This window comes from Scomber scombrus, chromosome 5 (assembly GCF_963691925.1).
Source record: "Scomber scombrus chromosome 5, fScoSco1.1, whole genome shotgun sequence".
Classification (NCBI taxonomy): Eukaryota; Metazoa; Chordata; class Actinopteri; order Scombriformes; family Scombridae; genus Scomber; species Scomber scombrus.
Genome location: NC_084974.1, coordinates 16,059,700 through 16,075,858, shown reverse-complemented (window position 1 = coordinate 16,075,858; position 16,159 = coordinate 16,059,700). Strand labels below are relative to the sequence as shown.

Sequence of the window (16,159 nt, the reverse complement as noted above, 5' to 3'; positions counted from 1 at the left end):
CTCTGAAACAGACAGGTCATAAACTACTGCTTCCAGGATAGAAAATGACCAGAGAATGTCCTGTATAATACAAATATTTCCCCCACACTAAGAATCAAATGGGTGTTGGTCAACAATGTATAATAAACTCATTGAATATGAAGATTTCACTGACATCAGGTAAAACCATCGATTTTATGTTTTATGGGGTGTTTTTCTAAACTGAATGCAGCAAGTTTTGAGAAGATGTGTATTTAAAAAGATGGCATCTAGGGTTACAGCGGTCATAAACAGTACTAGCTACCCTCCTGGACTATATCCCCGCATAACAAGACAAAAGATAACAATAGATCTTGCTTGGTTTATATCACCTTGCTATACTGTAAATTCAAATCATAAACCAAGGTGGAATATTTATTGTGGTTTCATTTTCCATCCACGTCATATTAGATGCACCAGTACCAGCAGCACCCAGTGTTTACTGTTTTCAGTGTACAGATAGTGGCTGCACCTGCCATTGGTCATACTCCCTACAGTATTCACACTACCGGCAACTACAACTACTACAGCATGGTAAGTCTTATCCTAAAACATACAATATTTATGTTGTGCTGAAAGTGGTTAGCACTGAACCTAAAATTAGTTTCTACTGAATACATTATTAAAGAATTGTCCTTCGAGTTAGCAGTTCCAGGTCATAAGACTTTGTTTCTGTTATTACTCATCCATTTGATTCTTCTCTCCTTCTTTAGCCCTAACTTTCATTTCTTCCCATTCTTCTGTCGTCCTCTTGTCTCCTCCTCCCCTCCCAACTCTACAGGTGTCCAATTGTACAGTGATAGATGACGTGCTTGAGAAGTACTACCTATCACCGTCTTATGCTATAGAGTTCGCCATTGGTTTCCCTGGCAACTTACTGGTTGTACTTGGCTACATATTTTGTTTGACTGAGTGGCAGAGCTGCAATATTTACATCTTCAGCCTGGCAATCTCCGACCTTATTTTCCTCTGCACACTGCCACGCCTCTCCTGCCTCTATGCAACTTCCGAAAAAGAAACCAGTACCTATGCCTGCATTATCAACCGCTATATCCTACATGTCAATCTCTACTCTTCCATCCTTTTTATGGTCTGGCTTAGCATGGACCGCTTCTTGCTCATAAAATATCCAACACGGAACCACTTCCTGCTAAGGCCCCAGACAGCACTCATAGTGACCGGGCTCAGCTGGCTAGCTGTCAACGTGGAAGTGATTCCAATGATAGTACTGATGATTCAGGACATGCAGAATGGAAACTTCACTCGCTGCAAAGACTTTGCCAGCCTAAACGGGAGCATCGATGCATTAGGTTATAGCCTGGGGCTAACCTTGACTGGTTACATTCTCCCACTGCTTGGACTTTGTGTTTTCTCACACCATATTGCATGTTTACTCCATGCACAGGAAAGGACTCTACAGCACAGGACAATTTCGTTCAAGAGGCCTCTGAGGGTTGTTACATCAGCAGCAGCTATGTTTCTCATTCTCTACACTCCATACCACGTGATGAGAAATGTCAGAATTGCATCTCGACAGCCCTGGTCTGGGCTGGATCTTTGTCCAAGGATGTACATAGAGGCCTTGTATATCTTGACCCGACCATTGGCCTTCTTGCATAGTGTCATTAACCCTGTCTTCTATTTCCTCATGGGTGACAAGTTCAGAGAGCTTCTGATTGCTAAGCTCAGAAAGTTGGTCAGACAGACAGAGCACAATAGAGATCCAGCCTGACAAAACTCAACACAAAATCCTTCCATATGTACAAAAAGACATGTAGAAATAGTACATCCACACGTGAAGAAGCTTTACCTTTACACATTGTAGATTTGTTAAATGTATGTTTTTCTTTATTTCTGTTGTCTTAATTGTTTAATTGTCTTCCATTAAAATATCATAAGACAGTCTACTATTATTATCGTTGCATGAGCTTATATTTGGTCTTAACACAACATGTTTGTCATGCCTATTAATGATGTGCATACTTTGTTGTATTACAAGATAATCTGTGATAAAAAAAATATGTCAGGATATACATCAAGTGGAGCTGTGGTACCATTATGACACTGTTAATAACTTAGTACATTTCAAGGTGACAGCTTGTTGCTATTTTTATATTAATGCTCTGTAAGCATACATATACAGAATGTGCAGATAGATTGCTGTTTGTATTTGTATCTGTATTTGTTGAGAAAGCATAATGATTTATATTTGTGTTCAGATGAAACTACAGATGCTTGTTTTACTATTTTTATGATGTTTGTGCATTGAGACAATATTTAACAACCACTTTTTAATGTAATAAAATATAACTATAACTAAACTAATAACAGTTGGCTGTGTTATGTTATTACGGGACTGTTAAGGGAGAATATACAGTACCAATCAAAAGTTTGAACATACTTTAATTGAAGTGAAAGGGCTAGTGTGTCCAAAGTTTTGACTGGTACTGTATATGTATATCTTTTGAAGGAACTGTTTGTTAACCAACCATAATGATGTGAAATTATTGTGAGAATAGAAATAACATCCACATTGTTTGAATTATAAATATATTCATGTTTTTTTCCTCAGATTTTCCCCTATGTAATGTGAAAGCCTAGCTGATTTCCAGTGGGTACTCAAGAACTGCTACTTTCTTCAAAACTCTATATCTTACCTAACAGCATGTTTTAGATTTGGATTTTCTACAACTCAAATATTAAAAAACTGCATGTTGAGAATATTTGTTATCCTCTACACTTTACACTAAGGGACCATTCTATGATCGTGCAGAAAATCAGTCAAGATAAACAGTTTCATGATTTGATCTCAGTTGTCCTTGTTTTTCCTAGATTTAGCTGATCCCATCTTGCTGAGTCATGTAGTAACTAACTTCATGACCTTTTCAACTGAATCAGTTGGATGTTCATTTTCATTTTGAGGTGCTCCTCATTGCTTTCTTTTTATTGTGCAATGTCCTGGGTCGTGTCGGGGCTATACACAAAAATCATGAGGGATAAACACTAAGAATAGATAACTGAAAAGTTTGGACTTGGCTAATTTGTATATCCTTTGCATATCTACATTTAGGATCTAAAAACTAACCACAAATAAAAATCCCAATACTTAAAAATGTCTAATCCTTCTCTCTCTTTCCTGAATTACATTAGTTTCTCTGGACCGCTAATTCGATAATTATTCTTTTCTTGGAAAAGGCTTTACCTGCCAAAAGTTACTGAAATATGGAAATGTGTGTGGTTTGGTCTGGTTTTATTGAAACATTCTAATACGTATATGCGTCTAAAGTTGTAATCATCCAGCAGTCCGAGCTCTCATGAAAGCCTCCTTCATATTGGACTGTCAGTGAACTTTAATGCTTGCTGAGGCCCTGACTGCCCATTAAACACAGTTAATTTCTAAAGCTTTGGAGCAACAGACAGGATCAGGTGCTTTCTTTCAGTCATGACTAATCATACCATGCTTGGTCCGTCATTTCATTTACACTGGCATCTCCCCTGGAATGAGCGAAGAAAAAGAAGAAAGTGTGAAACATCGGACTGTGTCCGGGGTGTGCGTTTCAAATTTCATGCTAAAAGACTGCAGTGTTGAGACATAGCCAACAAAAAGCAATGGAAAAGTACATGTGAGGACACATGCAAAGCCTAAAGCTCTGTATTACATATAATGTGATATTATATTGTAATGGTACTTTGGGAACATGATTTAATATTAAAGTTCAGCTTGAGGCCATTGAGTGCACATGGTCTGTATACAGGTTTTCAGGGAGGATGCTGTATGTTAAATACATGGTTTCTTAAATAAATTACTTATTTTGAAATGTTATAATGGTATAATGAGAAAATTAAAGTTTGGTTATCAACATTAGTCTGAGACTAAACATTAACAAAGAAAAAATCTACTTTAACTGGTACTGTCTTTAAATCTTTTAGTATTTGATGTGAAAATGATATGATTTATTTTTAAGCCTTAAGACAGTGTTGCACCAAACCTGAAAGAAAATCGGGTTTACACAAAGTACATAGTTGTATGAGCAGTGTGCACATACTTACTCACATTCCTGTGTGTGAACAGAGTAAGCATTTCTACAGTCTACACTGTATGTAGGTGTAATCCTTGTAAAACCACTATACATTATTAACAGTTTTGAGGAATCATATGTCTTAATCCATTTCACGTTACTGTTATTAGCCCTCCATAGCAGTGAAGGAATTTGGTAACAGTCCCACCATGTGTAGGATGTACTTTCCATCTACAGAAGGATAAAACAGTGCATATAGACATACAGTACCTGCAAACACACCTGCAAGGCCAGGATACAGAATATGACCACATAAATAGTCCACTCTACACCCAGGGGGCCTGGAGTGTTTTGTTTAATGTGTCCTGATGAACGAGGTTGACCTATTTGAATCATCCTTTTGTATAAATGGTTTCTTCATACTCATGCATCATCCTCTTTGCTATCCAGAGGAAAAAAACGTTTTTTTTCCCCCCAACCTCTTGGGTAGAATGTGTGTAGGTGTGTTCAGTGGTAGATTTGTAGACACAGCCTGCAGTATGTTTGCAGATCAACTGTTCTCTCACTCAGCTATATGCTCCCTGAACAGATCAAACAGGGAATGCTTCACCTAAGTGGCACCAAATGGATTGGTGTGCAAGTTGCTCCTTATATAGGAGTATATCCTTCTTAGCTTGTCATCCTGTTCACTTTCATTACAAGCAATATTTGCCAACTTCATGTACCTCAAGGCACTTCTCTTCTTTCCCTTCTATTCTAGTATATCTTTCTGTCTTTACACAGTATGTGATTACACACACGAACAATTAATCAGTGGTGAAAGGTCAAGTCCATTTATTGTCAGGTAACATTTAAATGAAAAATGATGCAAATATTATGCGCTCCCAGAGGGAATCCAAAACTAAAAAAGAAATAGTCATATTTACAATTGAGAATGTAGCAGTGCTTAAGCAAATGAATCTGACTTATCTGACGAAAAACAGCTGTAAAGCAGTCCTGTTTTTTGAAAAGTTACATACTTTATGTGATTGTATATTATTTTTCTGCAGGAGAAGCTGGTAAGAAAAGCCACACACACACACACACACACACACACACGCACACACACACACACACACACGCTCAAAAGACATTCAAAGAACAGTATGCTCCAAAGCTGGGGCACTGCTGTCATCAACTGTGAATCTTTTTGAACAGTAAAGCTCAAAAAATTGCATTAACCCGTCACGTTCAAGAAAAGGATCATTTTTTGGTGACTTTTTTCCCCCTGATATCTTTTTGATTATCATCCCATGTGCCGAGATCTGGCAGAGAAGTCACAAGGTGATGTGACCCAAGTACAAAAAGAAAAGGGAGAAGAAAGGGCGAGACAAGTGAACAGTTTCAAGCCACCTCATATGATTGTTGGGCCTTAGGGGAAAATAAAAGCAACCCGATCTCCTCCAAAATGTTGTTAGAGAAGAGGGTCAGGGACAAACAGTTGACTGAGGACAAAGAAACTACACAGACATGACTGCAGAGATAGTGCAGCCATATAATCTCCTTTGCACTGTTCAATAAAATAAGTTCATTATGAAACTGTCGCTTGGTCTGGCACTTGTAACTTCTTGCAACAACTCAAAAGCAGCCTTTGTATCATTGCCTGTATCCATTGCACAAAGACTGGCCTATGTTATGCACCATAATATCTTATTTATCGTCAAGATGTAGAAGGTAAAAGCTACTTACTCACACTACAATAAAATAATGCTTGACAGAAGAAAAGAGCAGCACACACAAACTCCTTTAAATCTTATTATATGGAGCTGTTGAGACTCTGAGACTTGATATGCTGTAAAGATAAAGGCTCAAAATATAATGCTGCCCAAATTCTCTCTTGGATATTATCTCTATCCTTGCCATATTGCTGCGTCACACACAGCAACGCTAAGTCATAAAAGTGTGTGTGCTAGTGGTGTGAAGAATGTTTGGAGGTATACACATTGATACATCATGGTCTTTACTTATAAATATTAATATTCTGTGTGGAATGTGGCTCATCAAATTTTATTGTGTGCACTCATCATTTATACAAGTTGCCCCAGGAAGCCTTGATGTGCAGCCATTACAAAGCAAATAAGAGTTGTAATACATTTGTTGTTATATCTCTGGACGTATGTGGAAATGAGTCTGGATACAAGAACATGTTGTGGCGATGAATATACAATTCGTTCTGCAATTAAAATAATTTATCTTATCAGCAAATTCAATCATCTTCCTGTATGCCTGTGAGTCTGTGTGATTGCACAATTAAAGTCTAGTTATTTCCTTGTAAAAAAACAGCATTGCTGTATTTAATACAATATTACTGGCCAAGCTTTGATACAATCTCTAGAACATGTGTGTTTTAGTTTTGTAATATACTCAAACAATCTTAGGTTTCAGTATCAGCTGCACTCAGTGATAAATGTTATCTTTGGCCAAACAGGACATAATTTTTTTCTGCTGTGAAAATCTTTTTCTGCTATGCTAAGACATACACTCGATTCTTAAAACCCCTAAAGGGATACTTCATACTATTTATTGGTATGCTTTACCAACTATGATATGCGATGGACATAGTAGTAGCAGCTCCTGTAGTGGAAAACAAGAGTGAGCAGCACCACACAGGACCAGCTAGCCAGCTCAAAAGAATAAAAATACACAACCATAAAACAATGCACAAAAAACCTCAAAAATGTTCAGCCATCCAAAACACAACCTTTGAGAAATTCCAGAGTTTAATTTTCCCCTCAAACCTCTCAGTGTTGTGTTTGTTTGAGAATAAACACTATGTTGTACTTGAGCAATGGTGTCACATGTGTTATGTTGTCTCACACAACCTTATGTGAAAAGATCTGAACTAATCTTTCAAATTGTTATTGACTATTAATACCTAATGTGGAGTGGAAAAATAGTATAAGTTAATATATTTCTTAATATATTTACAGAAAAGATGTATGACCAAAGAAAATGAAATAAACAATTGAAAGAATTGGAAAGATTTGCTTCTAAGCAAACACTGGTGTATTGTGTGGGGAAAAAATGGAATGAATACTGAAAGTCAAGAGTTTTTTTTGTTTGTTTTTTGGGTTTTTTTTTTTACAAGTTTTCCTTGAGCCATTCCACATAGTTGTCTGTCATACGGCGTCCAATCAGGAAGTCAGTTGGCCACACGGTGAACATCAGTGCTCCATGAAATCCTGTGTCATAGTGTTCGTGTGTGACCTCAACACCAGCTGCACGGAGTCGCGTGACATACATGATCCCATCATCTCTGAGAACGTCATACTCACATGTTAGAATGTAGGCCTTGGGCAGAGAGCGTAAGGCAGTATCTGGAACCAGCAGGGGTGATGCCCTTGGGTCAGCAAAAGATTGAGATGGTCCATCAATCCCAACTGCCTGCCCTGCAACTCCCTGCACCACAGCAGGAGCACTATAATTGTATTTTCTATGGTATGTTTCTGGCAGGAAGGCGCTCCAGTTCACAAACTTCAAAAGGCTGGAAGACTCAGGGTTGTTGTGTGTGTTGGCCATCATGGCTCTGAAAAGGGCCTTGTCACTGGTGAAGTACTCACTCCAGAAGCGTACCATGAGGGTACGGGGTAAAATGGGCATGTCCTGATTTTGCTGATAGGAAGGTGTGTTGAGGTCTAGAGCCTGCAGCACTGGATAGAGGAGTGCTTGGGCCTTAAATTGAACCTGTTGTCCGGGGTCTTTCTGTAACTGTGAAGAGAGAAAGGGAGGTTGGTGTGTATTCAAAAAGTACAGTATTTCTCAATAGGATGAAGTATTGGCTAACATTCTCTAAAAATAAACCAGTGTCATCTAATCACATGTACCAGTCACGCTTGTTTACAGGAAGAATTGCATCATTCCCATATTTCTCTCTCTTCACTGAGCTGTTGAAAACTCTTTGGTAAAATCAAAGCCAGGTCAAATCAAAACCTCGGATGGCCAGCACTGTGATTAGTGGAGGATTTGCTGTAGTTCCTGAGTCAAAGTAATGTGATGGTCTTGTCTGGCTCTATGTTCCTTGGTTGTTATTCTCCTCCGTTCCACCAGACACTCAGCTTTTTCTCCCTGTTATGCTGAGACTGGACCGAGTTGGAACAGACTGTTTGGGGTTGTATCTTAAAACACTTCTGGCATGATATTATTTAAGTTGCCGTTAATCATTAGACTGTGTTCTTTGTGTTTCAAGGTTTGGTTCTGTTTGCCTTCTGTTTTTCCTACTGTGTCCCTAGCATGTTTTCCCTCCACACCTGCCTTTAATTCAGCCTTGTTAGCCCTGCCCTTTTCCCAGTGTTTTCCCCAGCCTATCAGCTTCTTTCTCCTTACAGTTTCTCATTCTTTCTCCATTCTCCTGTTTTATCTCCTCATTTCTCTTATTTGAGTTTCTGCCATCTCCCCACCTGCACCTCATTTCCTCTTAATTAATTTAGTATTTTAGCCATGTTTTCAGTTCAGTCCCTGTTAGATCCTTTGTTCGGTTTTGTTCTGTATTTAGTTCAGTTCATTTTGTGTTACCTGCACTTGAGCCTGAAATTTAAAAATACAACAACTAATTCTTCAGCCTTGCTCTGCCTGCAGTCTCCAGCATTTGGTTCCACCTGCTCCACTCCACCTAACTAGCAAACCCATCTAGAGCATCTTCTTTCAATTGTCTGGTCACTTTTCACATTTTTTTAATTGTCTGGTCTGGTACTTAAAACAACAATTACATTTAGAGGGTCTTTTAGTATTAGCTTGAGGACTGTTTAAGAATCATGTAGACTCAGATAAGCTATCTCCAAGGCACACCATCAGTTCTCCATGTCTTTGAATAGTGATGTAGATCTTGTGTGATAGTCTATTTCGCCTTAGGCAATAAGACTGAGGACACCTGGATGGGAAAAGTCCCTCATTCCCCAGTGCTGCAGTAGTTTGAGGGTTATGTTCACTGATTTTGAAATGTTACTTGTGAAGCAAATGACAGGAACTTTTTGTATTTCAGAGTATGAGACATGGGGGTACACAGTTTGCAAGTATATGGTGATAAACTAATTATGCAGTTTGACATATTTCATCAGTCTACTAAGAATGAATGTTTAGAGTATTTGCAGTGCATGCCTTCAAACAGCATTGATATAGGATGGCATTTACATTTGTGGTTTTACTGAGAACCAGCGGAGACTTTTCTCCCTGTTCCTTGTCTTCTGCACTGTCGTAGATCCCTGTGTTTGGCTTCCATAAAAGCTGAGGCACAGGAAGCAGAGGAGCTCATCATCACCATAGCTGGCTCTTCCATGCCAGCAGCAGCAGGTTCCTGGGCAGGTCCAATGTCACTGTCATACATGGGCAGGAGGAGAAGAACCATGCAGAGCCATATAAGACCATTCTTGGCTTTGTGTTGATGTAATGGATGCTGAGGAAAAGTGGGATTTGGGAAAGTGCTGTCTTTTTAGAGCCAGCTTCCCTGGTGCTGAATTCGATCATTCTGGTTGCATCCAGGCAAACTCGGGTATACATTTATACAAAGGTAAGTGGTCAAGTTTAAGGAGCCTCAATCAAAGACAAAGTGTGAAATAGGGAAAAATTGCTTGGTACTTCATTTTTGTCTATATGTAATTTACAGAGAAAAAGAATTAGTTCTTACACAGTAATTTACCAGATTAATGGTCAAAGTGCAACCATTTTTGTTAGATCTGAACAGACTCAAGATTATGGCCACAATGACACTGCATGTTGTATGGTTTCTCGGGTTTCAGCATCTAAGTTCAGGTGATTTTAGTAGAATAAGATCGTAGGAAATGTTACATTTGCCCAACTATCAGAGCTTTCAAGTATATTTATTCTACCTACTTGTAAAATGCATTTTTTTTAACAAATATGCTAATGGATAACATCCTATTGCCTTTTGAATCATTGTAATACATGTATTTTGTGTATACACTAGTGTTTAGAATGTTACTGTCATTATACTTGTGTAAAGCAAAATATGGTCTTTATCTTGCTAGTAGTGTTTGTATTGTGCCTGAAACTGTATTGAAGCTAGGGTATAGTACAGTATCAGTGCATTCACCCACAACCTAAACCTATAATCACCATAAGAAAATTAAATTCCAGAGAGATTATCTTGAGAGAGCCATACTCTCTGCCTTGGTAAGGCTTATTCTCTGCTCCCTCATTTTCCCTGTTCAAGTACCTGCATTGCTGAGCATTTAGAGTTTATTCTTTTTATTTTGTTCTCTTTCAAAAGTTTCACTGCATATTGTGTGCCTTAAAATCCCTCTAAATCAGTACTTCAGGGAGAATTCTTATGTCCAATGGGAATACAAATATTTACAATGGTCTCTCTTCTCCTGTAACCTGACAACTCCCTCCAGTAAAAAAACATCTGGACTTCTGTCCCAATACTCATTCTTTCTGCTTATTTTTCTGTATCTTTCCCTTTTTTTCCTACTTTAATTTGAATGGCCACTTACACTGATGTTATGAGGAGCAGCCAAAATATGTTGTTAAGTAACTCAGTATAAACAACTATAAATGCCTGCTTAAACCTTATAAGTTGGTACAATGTGGTCTTTTTAATGTTGTCTTTTTTTAATGTGGCTTTTCTTAATCCCTTTTCACCAGTGGTATGTAGAATGAATGATCCCCTTGCAGGCGTCGTTTCTCAATGTGTGTTTTATTTCCACATCATTTGTAAACGTGGAATGGCTCTGTTTCTGCCCTGCTACTTGTGAAGGGGTTATAATTTCAGTGCTGCTTTATACTCACAGACCCTATTCCAACTTTAATTTCAGAAAACAGCACCCACCCCATAACAAGAACAGATTTTGCCTCAGATTACAACAACGTGAATAGTCAGATCCTCAATATAGGCCTTGGTGTTTAACACTGTGATTATTGAGGGTGTAGCATCATCAAGAAGCTCATCACCAATGACGACACCACTGATTCTTTAATCCTAATCAAGTCAAGTCACATTCCTGAATCATAAGCTCAAAGAACAAGGAAATTATTCTATGGTATTATGTGGTTTTAACATACTATAACTAAATAAAACGGCACATTAACCTCGTCTCATGTCATCATATCTGACAGTTCACTTTCCATACGTGACACCAGAACAGAGAGCTGATACTAAAAAGTATCCGTACCTGCTGGGAGACTGCAGCTGCTAGGTTTCCCCCAGCACTGTCCCCAGACACAGCAATGCGTCCTGGGTCCACAGAGTACTGGGCCAGCACCCCCTTCTGGAGGAAGTGTTTGACCACACAATACACATCCTCATATGGGACAGGGAAATGGTGAGCAGGGGCAAGGCGGTACCTGAAAAGAAAGGATGGAACAGAAAGATACAGATTTTGAGGGAGTTTTAGAGGCTATGTGCACAGAAAACATTTTGAACCAGGGAAAATTTTCAAGGGATAACAGGTACCAAACCAAAGTATACATCACGGTGGAGAGGCTGTAATCAGAATACCAATCAAATCATTAAGTTGCTACATATTTTTGTTTTTGCTTTTCAGATTGTGAAATGTTGGAATTACTCATTAACCTCTGAACAAATTGCACACAGGAATTTCGGATGAGGCAGATCCCAACCCCCATGCACCCTCCCCTGCACTCTACCTCATGCTGTCAAATATGTAAACTGGCACAACCACTTTATACATACAAAAAGCAGAGAGTATTACTTTATGACTGAGTGCTGGTCTTTCACCTAGCTGCCGATTGATAAAACTTAACAACTGTGAGTAGGGCATTACTGAACAAAGAGAGGAATGGCAAAAGAAAGTTACAGTGCTGAGAGGCAGAGTTAGAGCTGGATGTGCCAGAAAAACAACAGAGAGTAGCTGTGACAGGGGAAAGCCTGGCAAGACCCAAATGAAAACCTGTTAGCTTCACTCTGCTGCATCCCCACTTCTAGCTAGCCTGTGACTAATGAGGGAGGACAGGCACATATGACAACAGAAAATGATGTGCAAAAGAAAGAGAGAAGCAGAGGGAAACAGAGGGATTTAACTATCAATAATAGAGATAAACCAGGAAATACGTTGCTAAATAATTACCTTTATGTAAAACATGTACTAGCCCTACATTCACAACACTTTTAAAAACTAACTGGTGTGCAAATAATCATTTTACACATAAAGAAGTCTGTGCAGTTGATGCACATACTACCTGCTTGTGACTGGCTATGAAAAATGAAATACTTACTCTACAGAAAGAACCACTGCATTTAGATCAGTGACCATTTTTCTGGCCAGTAGATCATATGGACTCATCCCTGCATAGACAGAAATGACAGACACAGATCAGAACAGAGATTTAGCAGACTACCAAATCATCATACTATCTGACATTACACTTCTCTTTACATGAATATAACACTGCAGTATCACATCTAGTCTAGTCTTGTGATACTTTCTGGCAAGATGAGTAATACTGTAATTGTTAGAGTTCAACAGATTGCAAGAACAGCATGAGATGTGTCAAACTGCATGTCATGTCTTTAGGTTCTAGATTAGTAAGGGTAGCCCCCCTCTGAGGTCCCCACCGCTCCAACAGACGGTGTGTTATTTCCTCAGGACACTGTGGAAGGGAAGTGTTGTGTTTGATAGCTTCTTCATTATTTATGATCATGATTTATGTCATAATAGCTGTCATAGGGAGTCTATATAAAGCTATGACATTACTTGTCACATTAGTAAGGTATTACTACATTTGTAAGTACCAGAGGGATTAGTGTGTAATAAACACATAACAAGGATATGTTTAACCCCATTCATTCATCCATCTTTTCATCCATCCTTTAAAAATCACTAAGTCATAATTGTGTGTGACAAAGGAGAATACAGGTCAACCAATCTACTCACTGGAACTCCCCAGACACCATCCTCCACCGTGCAGGTATATGACAGCTCTCCTGAGCTCTGTGTCACCACCTCGCTGCTTTGGCTGGTACACCACCACCTCCACTCCATCAAACTTCTCCTCTGTCACCTTGACATGCTCATCAGAGAGAGGCACTACCTTTTCAGCCAAAGTAATGACATACATTACTCCCATGTAGTCTGTCAGCCCTACTAATTCACTGAAGTCTGCCTGTAAAGGGAAAACACAGAGGCAGCATTAGATATACTCTAGAGATAGACATATTACAGAATGTATCATTGTTCATCGAATTCAAGCCATTAGCATTACCTCTTGTGCATATAATAAAGCTGTTTTAAGCCAGTTTATACTACATAAACAATCAGCTTGACCAACATTTATAATATTCAAAAAAAGAAGGGGCTTAAATGCTAAAATATGTGACCATATTACAGAGGGAGACTACAGTCATGTGAATGTTGGCTGGTAAAATGTCAACAGCCCCCTAAGGTTATTTGTTTTGAGAAGTCATAGCTAAATGATAAGTTATGAAAGCATGATTTCATTATGTCTCCATTATGTCTAATGATATAGGCAGTCAGTGAGTCAGTGGCAAGCATGAGGTTAATCAGCTGATGCTCCTCTACTATGAACACAACAAATTCATGAAAGAGTCATCCAGTCTAAGCAATACCACCTGATTCAAAAAAACAATACTGGAGTGTTCTCAATTTGATGTATTTTTTCTTGATGCATGCATCTAATACAACTACAGCACCACAAGTATATTGAGCTTTCAGTGGTAAAAGTGTGGCAAAATAAAGCCACTACTATTTTCTCCTAATGTTATAACCACACATATAATCACCTTATTATGTTTTAAACCAGTAGACATATTATCCCTGCCAGGATGGGCTACAGTAAACCACGGGCATCGGTCGGTTTCCTTAATAGGTTCTATTATTAGAACAGGTGAGCAGGACTATACAACACATGGATTAGCATCTGACATAATCTCGTGTAACCAGCATGTATATATCCACATCAGCGAAATACAATAAACCTTTAACCAGATACATTACCTGCTCTGAGAGAACATATAAAAGCAAGCTAATGTTACAAAACTTGCTCTCTAATGAATGGCTAAATCACCTCGTATTACATTGAAATAAGAAATTAGCAAATGCCTCTAGAACAGGCTACAGTAACCTATTCTAAAGGCATTTCATTTCCAGAGTAATAGTCAGTACCAGCAGACCTAATGTCAGAATAGCCTACATAAGTCATGTTTTTGTTCTTACCAGGTGGCTGAGACCTCTGAAGAAAGAGTTGGTCAGCATGAGTTTCCATCTCTCTTCTATCTCCTCGGGAATGGGCTCATAAATATAATAAGCGGTAAAAGAGCAGAGAGCGACGAATAAGATGATGTTTCCCAACCTCATTTTACAACGTGCGTCCCCGGCAATTGACTGCAGGATGCAAGCACAAACAGGCTGTAAACTGCGCTTGTTAACAAGTCACTGCAGTGCGCGACAAAGCTTAACTCGGAATTAATTTTGGATCCGGACCAGCTAAATATGACAGCACGTGTTTGGTGTCATTTGATGGTTATCGGCGTGCATGTTCGGAGCTTTTCTTCGCTGCTCGTGCGCGTACAGCACTGCATGTCCGTCTCGTGGAGCCGTAGAATTAATTGAAGTGTCAGTGATATGGAGACACGAGCGCGCTGTGCTCACGAGGCAGAACCGTCCCACCTTGGCCCACACCGCAAATTCCTCAGGTGCCTCCAAAGCGCATGCACGAGAGGCGCCACAAAAGTTTGTGCCAAGGTGCAACTGATGCACAAATAGCATAGTATATAAAACAAGATTTAACTTTGCAGGCAGTTCCCTCTATTTTTCAACGCAAATCTTATGTAAAGCTGATACACAGCAGTGTCAGCTTTCTGCTTCACCCTTAATGGGCTTATTGGCTGCGTTTCTCTGCTTTAAGTTATGTAGGCCTATATCAAAGGCTTCTTAAAACGGCAGAGGCCCTCAGATGCAACACATAACCTTCTTGCTGCGACATAGAGAGGCTCTCTAGTGCAGCTATAGTTGCAAGGCAACCCAAGCTAATTATATTATTGGTGACAGAGCCAGATGAGAGGTCTTGCTTCCTGGCAGAACTGACTGCCAAGGAAATGTGACTCCCTCAGCACTCACGTTTAGGAAGGACACTGCATGAGGAACTGATTTAGAACTGCAGGAGTTGTTTTTTCACATAGTACATTGCATTATTATAAATGTGATGACTATACAGTAGTTCAAGAGTTTCATGCCAGTTTTAGCCCATGCAAGAAATACGATACTACAGGTCAAGTCCTTTGTGTGTGACAGTCAAAATAAACAGCTGCATACAGGAGTAAGTCTACTTATTTGAAGTATTTAAATCTCAGGGCCAGCTCAGGGCAGTAATTACTGACAAATCAGAATGTACAAAACGTATAAACTAGTATAGTTTATATATATAGTTATAGTTACTAGTATATATTAGTACATATTTATATACATGCAGTATTCTCATATTACATCAGTGTAATCAGAGCTTTACTCTGGTGTCCTTCATTATAAACTTGATCTCTGAATCTGAGTTATTTTTACTGTTGCCCAAAAGAACAAAGGAAAAGTATAAAGTTGCACCGAAGAAAACAATGAGTGCTCTTGAAAGAGAAGGGTTAAAAATGTGGAAGCATACTTCAACTACTTTTATATAAACAGTAGAAGGGGAAACAATGCAGAGGTTATAATCAAAAGCCTTTTTTAAGATGAAGGTACTGAGTGCCAATTCACAATCTCTGGTTAAGGAGTTAACCTTTTAAGTGTGTGTGTGTGTGTGTGTGTGTGTGTGTGTGTGTGTGTGTGTGTGTGTGTGTGTGTGTGTGTGTGTGTGTGTGTGTGTGTGTGTGTGTGTGTGTGTGTGTGTGTCCTACAATAGTTTAATTTGATTTTAGACCTGATCCACATGCCTCAACAGGACTTCTTTTAACCTCTGTGTTATGATCTTTACATACTTTATCTTAGTCAAATTGGAATTTGTAATTGCCAAGAGTTTAATAGCAGGCAAGTGTCTCCTTCCATTAGACATCAAACCCAATTGAGATGCAATAGGGAGCTACAGCATCCTGGGTGTGACGGAGGCTTGGTGAAAGCCTGTGAGACTTATCACTGCTGAGCTGTGGAATACTAAATTACTTT

General features: G+C 39.0%; 2 protein-coding genes across 2 annotated transcripts; one reads left to right on the top strand and one right to left on the bottom strand.

Moving 5' to 3' along the window:
* The first annotated feature begins 429 nt into the window (after positions 1-429).
* Positions 430-1,750, top strand: LOC133980604 (succinate receptor 1-like). The gene is made up of 2 exons (XM_062419362.1): positions 430-552; positions 728-1,750. Exons 1-2 carry the CDS (start codon positions 430-432, stop codon positions 1,748-1,750), a joined length of 1,146 nt encoding a protein of 381 aa, XP_062275346.1.
* Positions 1,751-6,098: 4,348 nt separating this feature from the next.
* aadac (arylacetamide deacetylase) lies at positions 6,099-14,580 on the bottom strand. The gene is made up of 5 exons (XM_062419118.1): positions 14,225-14,580; positions 12,926-13,154; positions 12,267-12,336; positions 11,204-11,375; positions 6,099-7,784 (listed from the first exon to the last, which is right to left on the bottom strand). The coding sequence occupies exons 1-5, from the start codon at positions 14,363-14,365 to the stop codon at positions 7,158-7,160; spliced, it is 1,239 nt and encodes a 412-aa protein (XP_062275102.1). The 5' UTR covers positions 14,366-14,580; the 3' UTR covers positions 6,099-7,157.
* Between the last annotated feature and the right edge of the window lie 1,579 nt (positions 14,581-16,159).